Source organism: Protomyctophum parallelum, assembly GCF_964188405.1.
Source record: "Protomyctophum parallelum genome assembly, chromosome: 4".
Classification (NCBI taxonomy): Eukaryota; Metazoa; Chordata; class Actinopteri; order Myctophiformes; family Myctophidae; genus Protomyctophum; species Protomyctophum parallelum.
In genome coordinates, this window is record NC_139700.1 from 34,733,048 (window position 1) to 34,746,855 (window position 13,808).

The window sequence follows — 13,808 nt, forward strand, 5'->3', positions numbered from 1 at the left end:
AATCTCTCTTAAAGTCTCTCTATTGTAGCAAAAACATAAGAGTAACTAAAATGAATTGGACATCCACCTAGTGCTGCACCATTCTTGCTACATTTAGAAATGAGATCGCATAGGCGTCTGAAGATAGATAGATCTCAAGATCTTTTTGCAATTGTGCAGCACTATTTGAGAGTGTACAAATTTAATACACACACACACACACACACACACACACACACACACACACACACACACACACACACACACACACACACACACACACACACACACACACACACACATATATATATATATATATATATATATATATATATACACACACACACACACACACACACCACTCTCAACAGGGCCTCTTTTCTGGTGCATCTAGATTTAGAGTCTGAGATGTTGAGCTATTTCTGTTGGACTCTTGTCTGTCTGTCAGTCTGTGTGCTGTAGATTGTGTACCTTTTAGTCTGTGCCCACTCTGCTATCTTGTGTGTGTGTGTGTGTGTGTGTGTGTGTGTGTGTGTGTGTGTGTGTGTGTGTGTGTGTGCGCGCAGAGTTGTGGGATCATAGAACAGCTGTTGACTCGCCTTTGTCACCACTGCTAACCACCAGCAGCACACACCTGTGTCTCTGTTTCATGGCATAGTGACAACACACAGCCTGCCAAACAGCTGACTGGTGCAGAGCCAGCGTTGTGTCTTCTCTAGTAGGAAAGCAACATATCACCCTAAGCTATAAACTCATAGCGAACCTTGTTGAGAAACGGGCAACCTCCTTCATTGAAGACGATGATGAAGACGTTGATGAAGAATTTCTAACTCCCTCACCAATACATCTCCTCTCTTTCACCCCGGGCATGGTGGACCTGATAAACATTGGAATAAAGTCGACCCCCCTTACCAGACGATGTCACCAACTGACGGCGTCCCATATGTCAAGCCCAGCTCCACATAGCCTAGAAAATACATTTGATAACTGATATGAACAGGGTCCATTATGCGCAGCAACAAACATGTATGGACCCCATGCTTCTAGAAAGCCTGGTGTTTCAATCACTGCACAGGTTGAGGTCCACAACATTTCTACTGTTATTTCAAATAGTGTCCAACACAAGGAGTGGTCTGGAGAGAGAACGCTGTTTGGTTACTGTACCTCACAGGCATCACAGCCCCCAAAAATGTGATAACAAGCTTAACCTTGCCTTGTTTAACATCAGGTCACTAACAAATAAGTCCTCCTCTGTAAATGATATCATCTGTAAAGAGAAGCTAGATATAATCTTTCTAACAGAGACATGGCTTGGCTCAGATGGAGCTGTTCTCCTAGCGCCAGCCTGTCCCGCAAACTACAGTTTCATTCACTCTGTTCGTGAGGCTAAGAAAGGAGGTGGACTGGCAATTATTTTTTCAGACACGTTAAAATTCAAGGCTCTGACCCTTGGCAGCTTTACATCCTTTGAATACCAGGCCACTATACTACATGGTCAAGCCTCTATGCCAATGATTAGCATTTATCGCCCGCCAAAATGCAGTAAAGCAATATTTCTAACAGAAATATCAGAACTTTTATCTATCTGCTCCACTAACTATGACAGAACTCTTATCTCAGGTGATCTTAATCTTCACCTGGATGATGCTACAGATGCTATGGCTATGGGTTTCTTAGAGTTATTGCACTCTCACACTGAATTTATCCAACATGTTGTTGGGCCTACACATAAACATGGGCACACTCTGGACCTGGTGATTTCTAGAGGGCTGAACATCACTGTGGAAAGGACTATTGAAAGGCCTGAACTATCAGACCACTATCTGCTGTGTTTTAATATGACTGTCTCTGATCTAGAGAAAAACATCACTGAATATACCATAAAAAAGCGTTTTTTTAGCTCTTCTGCAGCCAACGAATTCTCTCGTCACCTGGCCCCCCCCCCTGCCCGATACTCCCCCAGTGAATGATATGGTTCAAATTTTTTATCTTAAACTAGAGTCAGCTCTTGATATAGTGGCTCCTTTGAAAACAAAAAAGAAACATAACACCAGAGTAACACCCTGGATAAATGAGCATTCACGCTCACTGAAGCAAGAATGTCGTAGAGCTGAGCGAGCTTGGAGAAAAAACAAACTCACCATCCACCTAGAGATTCTTAAAAAGTCAACAGTCGCCTATGCGTGCCTGCCTTGTCCTATATTCTCTACCATTGAACGACTTTTAACCCCCTCCCAGTCCTACAAGCAGTCATTCCCGGGCCTCTAAAGCTAAGTGTAATGAGTTTGCATGCTTTTTTGACAACAACATTTTTAACATTAGAGCTGATATTATGAATGGTGCTGCTAGCGCAAACCTTCAAACAGCAGCTAATGGTCCCAGGGTAGATCTCTCCAGGGGGAGCCTATTATCGTTCTGCACAATTGATGAAGACGAACTCCGCAAAACCATATCACAGATGACATCATCCTCCTGTTCATTGGATACAATTCCCACCACCTTTCTCAAAGAGGTCTTAGACAGTGTGATTGGAGATATCCTAAAAATTGTAAACAGCTCGCTACAATCAGGCGTCTTCCCAGACTCACTGAAGACTGCTGTAGTTAAGCCCCTTCTCAAGAAACACAATCTTGATCCCTCTGTTTTGGGTAACTATCGACCCATTTCAAATCTACCCTTTCTGGGCAAGGTTTTAGAAAAATGCATCTTTCATCAATTGGATGTGTTTCTACAGAACAATAATGTGCACAACAAATTCCAATCTGGCTTTAGGAAAGGTCACAGTACAGAAACAGCACTTGTACAAGTAAAGAATGATCTTAGGGTGTCTGCTGACAAGAAACATGTATCCGTTCTCTTACTTCTAGATCTAACGGCTGCATTTGACACGATTGATCATTCAATTTTAATACAGCGTCTGTAGCACTGGATAGGCCTGTCTGGTACGGCCCTGTCCTGGTTTTCCTCCTACCTATCAAATAGAAGTTACTTTGTCAATCTAGCCGAGTTTGACTCAGACAAACACGACATCAGTTCTGGTATTCCACAGGGCTCGATTCTTGGCCCTCTGCTTTTCTCCTTGTACATACTGCCATTGGGCGAACTCATTGCCAATCACGGAGTCAATTTTCATTTCTATGCTGATGATACCCAACTATATCTTTCTGTGGCTCCAGATGATCCCTGTGCTTTAGACCCGCTGGTTACCTGTCTGTCTAGCATCAAATTTGGATGAGTGAGAACTTTCTCAAGCTAAATGAGGATAAGACAGAAGTTCTCATAATCTCATAATTCTAGTGAACAGAAAGAATCAACATTAAGCAGACTTGGCAACCTGACTGTAGAAAGTAACAGTACAGTAAAGAACCTGGGGGTTATTATTGATTCTGAATTGAATTTTAATTCACACATTAATCATGTTACCAAGATTGCCTTTTTTCACCTTAGAAATATTGCACGAATCAGAGCCTATGTGTCCTTGGACGATGCAAAAACGCTAATCCACGCCTTTGTTTTTTCTCGGCTTGATTACTGCAATGCACTTTTTTCAGGACTGCCTAAGAAAACAACTGACAGATTACAACTTGCAGCAGCCAGAGTTTTAACTAGAACTAAGATGAGAGAACATATTACTCCAGTTTTGGCATCACTGCACTGGCTTCCGGTTGTTTTTAGGATTGATTTTAAAATGATTTTACTTGTCTATAAAGTTCTCAATGGTCTCACACCTTCCTACCTACATGACTGCCTGCCTAAATATGTCCCAAACCGCCCCCTAAGGTCTTCCACTGCTGGCCTGCTGGCAACAAAAAAATACGGGGAAGCAGCTTTTTGCTTCTACGGGCCGTCGGCATGGAACAAGCTCCCACTGACTGTACCTTCGTCAGGCAGCCTCTGTAGACATTTTTAAAGCTCAGCTCAAGACCCACTTCTACAACATTGCTTTTAATTTATATATATATATATTTTTTTTTCTCTGTCCTCACTGTATTGCATTACTGCTTGTTTTTTGTCGTTGCCTTGCTTTTCTTTTATTCTCCATTGTTCTTTAAAGCACTTTGAGCTGCATTTCATGTCATGAAAGGTGCTATACAAATAAAGTTTTATTATTATTATTATTATTGCATTAGGGCTGTCACAAGATAAGAATGAGACGACGGCTTACGTGTGTGTGTGTGTGTGTGTGTGTGTGTGTGTGTGTGTGTGTGGGGGGGGGGGGTGTTCAGTGTAACCCTGTTCTTAAGTCGGAACAGGGTTCAGGGTTGAGCAGGTGCATCATTTTGTAAAACGAGTTACTACTCAAACCTCATTTCCCAAATATTTGAAAATAGTGGATATAGCAAGCTCACAACACGTTGATGTCTTGTGAGGTCCACACTTTCCACTTTTTTGTGTGTTGAAAAGGTGAAAAGGGTTTAAAATGTCCACCTATAATGACACGTCCAAAATAGGGATGTAGTTACAGGATTTCTCATGAATTTTGTAGAGAAAAGGCCTTGTGCACACCTACAAGGACAGGTGCGTAGGAAACCAAATGCGAATCATGAGAAGAAAAGGGCCCGCGCGCTGTCTTCACTTATACAGCAGCAGTTTTATTCAGATGACAACGTTTCGGTCTAAACGACCTTCATCAGGTATCCGTACATCTCATGAATGAAATGAGCAGTAAATACTCAAATGATGGTGGTCTCCTTAGCATCAGTTTGAAACTTTTGGGCCGGATTCCCCAGTTTGTTATAGCTTTAATTAACATGAGTAAACCCCTATAAAGGATGACTTTCTACCTATCTTCATAGAATTGGTCCTCACTAATGATAAAATGGCACCATTTGTTTCTACTCAGTCTTGTCTCATAGGAGGGCTGTGCAGAAACCCGTCTTCCAGTGACATCATTAGGTATAATGATATACTGGTATTGTGATGTACAGTAAATAGTTTTTTAAAATATTTTTATTATCTCCATTATATAAGGGAATAGAAAGCCTGCATTTTCTATTAGCTTGGATTCCCCATCGATGTTCTCACTGGTAGACGGGTTTCTGAACTGCCCACAGCACTCCTATGAGACACGGACAGAGTAGGGGGGGAAAAGTGCTATTTTATCATGGTGATGTCGTCCTTTAACACTTTGGTGTTTGCTGTGTTCTACCGATGTCGGAGATGGCCTCTTAACCCCCAGCATCCGTATTGTGGGGACTGCTTTCACAGACAATAGCAGATCGACAGTCTGCTATTCCAGCGAAAGCTTTCCCCACAAAAATAGAACATACTAGTACAGAGCCCTGAGGGACTCCGGTCAACCATATACAGTAGTTGAAGTGTTTAAGGTGTTGAATACTACAGTATAGCAATCTTCCATTATTTGAATCATGTGATGTTCTGTGTGCGTGCATGTGGAGTTGTTGTAACCCCTTGACCTTTCAAAAGCTCCAGGGGCTTGATTGGCTGAGAGTTCAAAGGTTTCCCATGGTGCACTGGGAGGTCCCACAGAGAGTGACTGAAACACATGCTTCCTGTCAGTGTCACACGCACACACACACGCGTGCTCACTCACTCGCACGCACACTTGCACACCATGCACGTACGCACACGCATGCACACACATTAATATTGTTTTTGACTCGGTAGAACTGGTAAGCTGCTCAATTCTAGGTAATTCCTTGGTCATATCACTTACTCACTCTCTCTCTCTCTCTCTCTCTCTCTCTCTCTCTCTCTCTCTCACACACACACCCACACACACACACACACACACACACACACACACACACACACACACACACACACACACACACACACAGATAAGTCTACATTCTTTAGCCATGACACATGCAGTCAGTGGCCAAAGTATTGGAACAGTGAGCTAAATATAGTCTACTTTTTTCTATTGAAAAGATGATTGTGGAACTAAAGAACAGATATAGTTCTAGTGCTTCTGATTGTCTTTGATGTTAAGGCTCCTACTGGACTGTATAGAGCAGTGGTTCCCAAAGCTTTTAGCTTAAGACCCAAAAGAGAAAGTAGATGTTTGCCCTGGACTCAAACTAGTGATCTACACGGTCACACAAGCTCCCAAGGTGGCACGAAGCAATGCGTTGTGAGCTTGTAGTGTGTGTGTGTGTGTGTAACTGTCAAAGTCACAGCTACTGTAAGTGTTTTGTTGCTGCTGCTGGCTCTATATTCCCATAGTAACCAGTATGAGTTATGACTCAGAGTACATATCAGGATACCAATTTCATCCAATCAGGAGAAAGATCTCATACAGGATAGACAGACCAAATTGAAATACAATAACATTTAATAAATGTTTAACCCCAACAAATATGACTTGTCCACCTTAAAGCACTAAATGAAAGATACGAGATGTGTTGATATACTGTAAGTGAGGACTGTTGAAGTACTATGTGCTTTTGAGGTCCATCTAATCTCACAGATGTTCCTGAGCTGTCTAAGCTTTAGTGACGAGAAGCAGAAAGCCTCCTTTGTGTGAGTCTCTCTGAGCTCATTGAGGGAGATACTGCCACCGCTGTGTCCGCCTTCATGTGACCCACTGTTTAGCTTCAACATTGTGACAGTGGGTCACTTGACTTCCTCATGAAATATTATCGTGTCCCTTTTTCTGGGCATCATGATAGGCAGAAAAATATGCAACGCTACTACTATGACCACATCGTCTCTGTTGGGTGGAAACCTCATACGTCCGGGTCTGCTATACTGTTGATGCTTTTGTGTGACACTCCAAACCACTCCAATCCACTTTATTTATATAGCATGTTTCACTAAAGCTCAGATTTGTGGCAGAAAGAAGACTTTCGCTTTGATGGACACTGCCACAGAGCAAAAGACCAGGTCATTTTGGATATTCTTCTGTGGAGACTGCCCTGCCCATCAAGAGGACCAAGACCTCTCACATTTCCAGATGTTCTGAGCAGGGACACAGCACTGACTGTGGCAATGACCAACAGAGACCAGTGGAAGCAGCTTGTGTTGCAGATCTAAAGGGCACTCGAAGGATGATGATGATGATGATGTTTTTTTGTTTTTTTGCCCAATGTTATACACGTTTTAAAAAGGCGATAAAGACGTCGTTGGCGCTGCGGGAGTATCAAAAAAGCAGTTAATTAAGTCGTTGGCAGACATTGAGTTAAAGGAGTAAAATCATTGAGTGGTTACAACAACAAGCTCTTTTTAGTATGAGGAATACGTTAAATATTCCCAATGTGGTGGTTTTATGACAAGCAGCTGCGTTTGGGTTACAGAACTGGATATTTGTATGTAACATGACTTAATTCATCTCTTCATGTATTTCTTGTTTGTGTGATTTGCTAGGTAAGATTGATTCAAATGCAACCCCATATAGTGCGTGCGTGCGTGCATGCATAGTGGTTGGAACAGAGCAACACCCATTTGCAGATGGGCAATGCTTGACAGCAATTCCAAGCAGTGGTAACGGTATATTATGTTTTTAAAGCGAAAATGTTGAACTCAAATCTTTGCTTCTAGAGGTCCCTGGCACAACATCAGTTTGAGAGGGAGGTCCGCTGCCAAATAAAAATATTATTTGGGGGGTCCTCGACAGGAAAAAGGTTAGAGAAACACTGGTTCTCTAATGAAAACCTATTGGGCTGTTCCATCAAGCAGGGAGACACCCCATAACGTTTGAGTGGCCGTAAACGTTGATGTAGCATGGTTTATTGTAGCACACACAGGCACGCGCGCACACGCACATGCACACACTCACACTCACACAAACATACAGCGCCAGCATTTGTTCCTTTGCTAACCCAGCCTACACACACACACACACACACACATACACACACACACACACACACACACACTTGTTGCTTTCAGCATGTCCGCTATCGCACCACAATGGGTTTGTCTGTACATACCAGACTGTCGTCATCATATTTATTCATATACCATAGCAAGCTCAGTCCCATTCACACACAGCTGATATAATACCATAGCTGTGTGTGTCATGTGCGCGTGCATGTCTCACTGACAACCACCATTGACTGACAGTACCAGTACAACAAAGACTTGTCTGTGTGTGTGTGTGTGTGTGTGTGTGTGTGTGTGTGTGTGTGTTGTTATTGGTGCGTGTTTGTTATGTTCCTCTTTAAATGTGCACCAGACAGACATGTTAAGTCACCATCTGCCTCCCTTCCACACCCCTTGACTTCCTGCTTCCTGCCTGTGAATGGACCAACCACATCACAGCGTGTTGAGAATAGAGCCTATAGCTAGCTGGGTGACCTCAGATCGCAGCCTGTGTGACATCTCATCTCTAATTAGAATGTCAGAGGAGAGACAGTGGGGCCAGTTATACCCACTGGTGATTTATGTGTGTGTGCGAGGAGTCAGTCCAGGCGTCTCTTCTCTCGTCTTCCATAGTCATCGCACCGTTTGCACGCACACACGCACGCACGCACATGCACTAGTTTTGGAATTTCCATGTCGTCCCCGACCATTAAAATGTTTTCCAAATATTTTTGAAAGTAATGATTTAAGTTTAACTGATTAAGATCGGTTAAACTTGGAAATACCTTCTAAACAAATATTTTCAAACACTTTCAAGGTTTTTCAATTTTTTTCAAAAATGGCAGATGTACAACCTCGCAGCACGTTACGAAGTATTGCACTTTGAGATTGTAGATCTGCTCTCTTTGAAAAGCAACGCAATAATAAAAAATGACACAGATGCTTTACTGGTTTTACTTTTAACAGGTTAAAAAAATTACTTTTTTTTTTACATATAAGAAGGCAGACATTGTGCCGTACACACTGGGAACATATTTAGGTGTGCTGCTAGTGGAAGTTGTTGTGGGAAATGTCACGTCTTTGTGTTCGTATTCATAGTCATACTGTACACAGACTATGACTTCATATTATGTATTTTCGTGGCTGCTTAGTAGGCAAATGAATGGGCTATTAATTGCAGGTGGTATTGCATACATTTCCTTTCCACTAGTTGAGGAACCGTGAACTGAATGAGCTGGTGACTTATGATGACCGTCCATGTAATCTATGATGACCATCCATGTAATCATTTACTGACTGTACCTACTGTTGTAGGTAATAAAAAACAACAGAAAAAGGGAATCTCAAGAGGACCGGATGGTCTGGTTGAGTCATTATTAGGAAATGATTAGTAGTCAATGGATCATTGGTTGAGAAATAATGGGACGTATACACATGCCATGCATAGCAAGCTCTGTATTGTTTACGACATTAGAGTTTTCTCGCTGGCAGGAGTTTCTTGGAACACAGTTCTTATTTGACGCAATATAAATAAATCACACCCGTGTGAAGTGAGTGGTGCCATAAGTGAGTGGCCGCCCTGCGTCCGAAACTGTCGAGAAATGACAAAGTTACCGTCTGTGTGTGTGTGTTAGGCTGCGCAACAGTGACACTTGTGTGTTGTGAAAACCAACCAAAATCTATTTTCGTGCTCGGACAGACACAGCCAACCAGCCAGCCAGCCAGGGACACACATAGATGTCTATAGGAGTGGTTGCACCACTCAAAAAGTCTATGGGAATTCAGAAAAATCCCCACCAGCTATAGGATTTTTAAATCCAGCTCCATTGAGCCTCCATTATAACAGGATTTTCAAAGCGCTGTATCTCAAAAGGTTTGAGCGCTGTCCATGGTGAGCCGTCGCGCATCCCGGCGATCGTAAATCATTTGTGAGTTTGTATCGCATCGCTGAGCACATGTAACTGGTTGTAATGATAGCTAAGGGGTCTGAGCTAATGCGACTGATCACTGTGTTCATAACAAAAGCCCCCACCTTCCTGAATAACCCGGAAGGGAAACAAGGAGCGTAGAGTTAGAGCGGATGGGTGGCATTCCTTAGGTGCGCTTATGCTGCCACCTAGCGTCAGCAATACAGTTAACTATCAATTATTTAGCTAGAACCACCTTGAAGTTGCTATAGTGCTAGTGCCGGTACTGTAGCCAAGCTGCATTTCATTTAGCATTACAGTGGCTATTATTGCACAACATAAGTTATACATTTGTCTGCCTCAATGCAATGCAAAAACAAAACGTTGAAGATGCCTCCCATATAGATCATTGGACTCAACACACAGCGGTGTGTTCATGTTGTTGTAATATGTGTTGTTCTTGAAATGTAACCTGGAGTTTTCTCTGTCTTTACACAGTGCCTTCAACCATGAAACTGAATCCTCAGCAAGCACCACTCTATGTAAGTATCTCCTTCTGACGCGCGTGCGTGGGTGTGTGTGTGTTAAATATTCTTAAACACTGTGGGATGAGGACACATCGTGTGAGGTCTATTCATGTATCATCTTTTTTACTACAATTTCAGACCGTATATAACTTAAATATAATCCATAGAGACATAGAGCCATACATACATACATACATACATACATACATGTAAGTAGTATGTTGTGTGCCTGTGTGTGTGTGTCTGTGACACCGTAATTTGGGCATCATGTTTAGGCTGAAAAACGAAACAAAAAAGTTGTCATGTTCGTGGTTCATTCAGCTGCTCATTAAAAGGCCCGTTATAGTCAAGTTAAAATGACACGGGTCCAGTGTGGCTGCTTGGATGTTTTAGGGTGAGAAAAACGTAGGCAAAATAGGTGGTTGTCTCTTCTTTACCAACGGTAACGGTTTAATTAAAGTGGGGTCCGGGGACCCCCAGCGGTGGTTAATACAGCATCTCAATCATTGTAGCCACTTTATCCTTTTATATACGTTGGCTATTAAAAATATAAGCAGATCTACAATATTGCACATCTGTTATTTTATATATTTAAAAAAGAATCTTTAAAGTATTGGAAGTATTGGAAAAGTTTGCATACATTTGATGAATACATTTTGCATTAATCTTTTCTTCTGGGGGTCCCTGGCACAAAAACTTTTCAGATAGGGGGGATGGGGGTCCGCGGCCAAATACATATGGTCAAATAAAACCGTGGGGTGCCTGCATGGGATTTGTGGATCGATATAAAATGGGATCGCTAAAATCAATGTTTTGACAGCGGCTGTTGTTGGCAACGGCTTGCTCAACCCTCCCGGACCTGTTTTGCTTTGCACGCAGCCATTCACTTCCTGGTTTACAGGGGGCCGACAAACAACCTTATTTTCTGTCCATGACTTCATCATACATCTCAGACTTCATCATACATCTCAGACTTCATGCATCTCAGACTTCATGCATCTCAGACTTCATCATACATCTCAGACTTCATCATACATCTCAGACTTCATCATACATTCATCATACATCTCAGACTTCATCATACATCTCAGACTTGATGCATCTCAGACTTCATCATACATCTCAGACTTCAGCATACATCTCAGACTTGATGCATCTCAGACTTCATCATACATCTCAGACTTCATCATACATCTCAGACTTCATCATGCATCTCAGACTTCATCATACATTCATCATACATTCATCATGCATCTCAGACTTCATCATACATTCATCATACATCTCAGACTTGATGCATCTCAGACTTCATCATACATCTCAGACTTCATCATACATCTCAGACTTCATCATGCATCTCAGACTTCATCATACATTCATCATACATCTCAGACTTCAGCATACATCTCAGACTTGATGCATCTCAGACTTCATCATACATCTCAGACTTCATCATACATCTCAGACTTCATCATACATCTCAGACTTCATCATACATCTCAGACTTCATCATACATCTCAGACTTCATCATACATCTCAGACTTCATCATACATCTCAGACTTCATCATACATCTCAGACTTCATCATACATCTCAGACTTCATCATACATCTCAGACTTCATCATACATCTCATTCTTCATCATGCATCTCAGACTTCATCATGCATCTCAGACTTCATCATACATCTCAGACTTCATCATGCATCTCAGACTTCATCATACATCTCATTCTTCATCATACATCTCATTCTTCATCATGCATCTCAGACTTCATCATGCATCTCAGACTTCATCATACATCTCAGACTTCATCATACATTCATCATACATCTCAGACTTCATCATACATCTCAGACTTCATCATACATTCATCATACATCTCAGACTTCATCATACATCTCAGACTTCATCATACATCTCAGACTTCATCATGCATCTCAGACTTCATCATGCATCTCAGACTTCATCATGCATCTCAGACTTCATCATACATCTCAGACTTCATCATACATCTCAGACTTCATCATGCATCTCAGACTTCATCATACATCTCAGACTTCATCATACATTCATCATGCATCTCAGACTTCATCATACATTCATCATGCATCTCAGACTTCATCATACATTCATCATGCATCTCAGACTTCATCATACATCTCAGACTTCATCATACATTCATCATGCATCTCAGACTTCATCATACATTCATCATGCATCTCAGACTTCATCATACATTCATCATACATCTCAGACTTCATCATACATTCATCATGCATCTCAGACTTCATCATACATTCATCATGCATCTCAGACTTCATCATACATTCATCATGCATCTCAGACTTCATCATACATCTCAGACTTCATCATGCATCTCAGACTTCATCATACATCTCATTCTTCATCATACATCTCATTCTTCATCATGCATCTCAGACTTCATCATGCATCTCAGACTTCATCATACATCTCAGACTTCATCATACATTCATCATACATCTCAGACTTCATCATACATCTCAGACTTCATCATACATTCATCATACATCTCAGACTTCATCATACATCTCAGACTTCATCATACATCTCAGACTTCATCATGCATCTCAGACTTCATCATGCATCTCAGACTTCATCATACATCTCAGACTTCATCATACATTCATCATGCATCTCAGACTTCATCATACATTCATCATGCATCTCAGACTTCATCATACATCTCAGACTTCATCATACATCTCAGACTTCATCATACATTCATCATGCATCTCAGACTTCATCATACATTCATCATGCATCTCAGACTTCATCATACATTCATCATACATCTCAGACTTCATCATACATTCATCATGCATCTCAGACTTCATCATACATTCATCATGCATCTCAGACTTCATCATACATTCATCATGCATCTCAGACTTCATCATGCCTCTCAGACTTCATCATACATCTCAGACTTCATCATACATTCATCATGCATCTCAGACTTCATCATACATTCATCATACATCTCAGACTTCATCATACATTCATCATGCATCTCAGACTTCATCATACATTCATCATGCATCTCAGACTTCATCATACATTCATCATGCATCTCAGACTTCATCATACATTCATCATGCATCTCAGACTTCATCATACATTCATCATGCATCTCAGACTTCATCATACATTCATCATGCATCTCAGACTTCATCATACATTCATCATGCATCTCAGACTTCATCATACATTCATCATGCATCTCAGACTTCATCATACATTCATCATGCATCTCAGACTTCATCATGCCTCTCAGACTTCATCATGCCTCTCAGACTGCATCATGCTATTGGTTAGAATATTTTTTAACACTTCTAAAGAGAGATCAGTTTTATGCAGGCCATGTAGTAATGGAACATTTCACCTCCCGGTTTTGGGGGGAAATGGAAGGCTGGGTTTTCAGAATAAAATCTCCCTCATCTGCTTGGAACTCTAGCGCCTTTTATTCTGAAAGAATTTCCCGGCACCATAAGTGTTAACATAGCACGCATACATGTCTACATGATGACACACACACCCCCACATGCGGAACCAACATGGATGAAATAAAGTCAAAGATGGCGAGC

At 41.5% G+C, this 13,808-nt stretch overlaps 1 protein-coding gene across 1 annotated transcript in view; it reads left to right on the plus strand.

Moving 5' to 3' along the window:
- LOC310857176 (A-kinase anchor protein 13) overlaps positions 1 to 13,808 on the plus strand; it is a gene marked incomplete at its 3' end in the record, with an annotated part of 77,323 nt that overhangs the window by 23,793 nt on the left and 39,722 nt on the right. The window contains exon 2 of the mRNA XM_083762787.1: positions 10,152 to 10,195. Within this exon, the coding sequence (XP_083618913.1) occupies positions 10,163 to 10,195 (33 nt within the window). The 5' untranslated portion in view covers positions 10,152 to 10,162. The remainder of the gene's footprint in view (positions 1 to 10,151; positions 10,196 to 13,808) is intronic.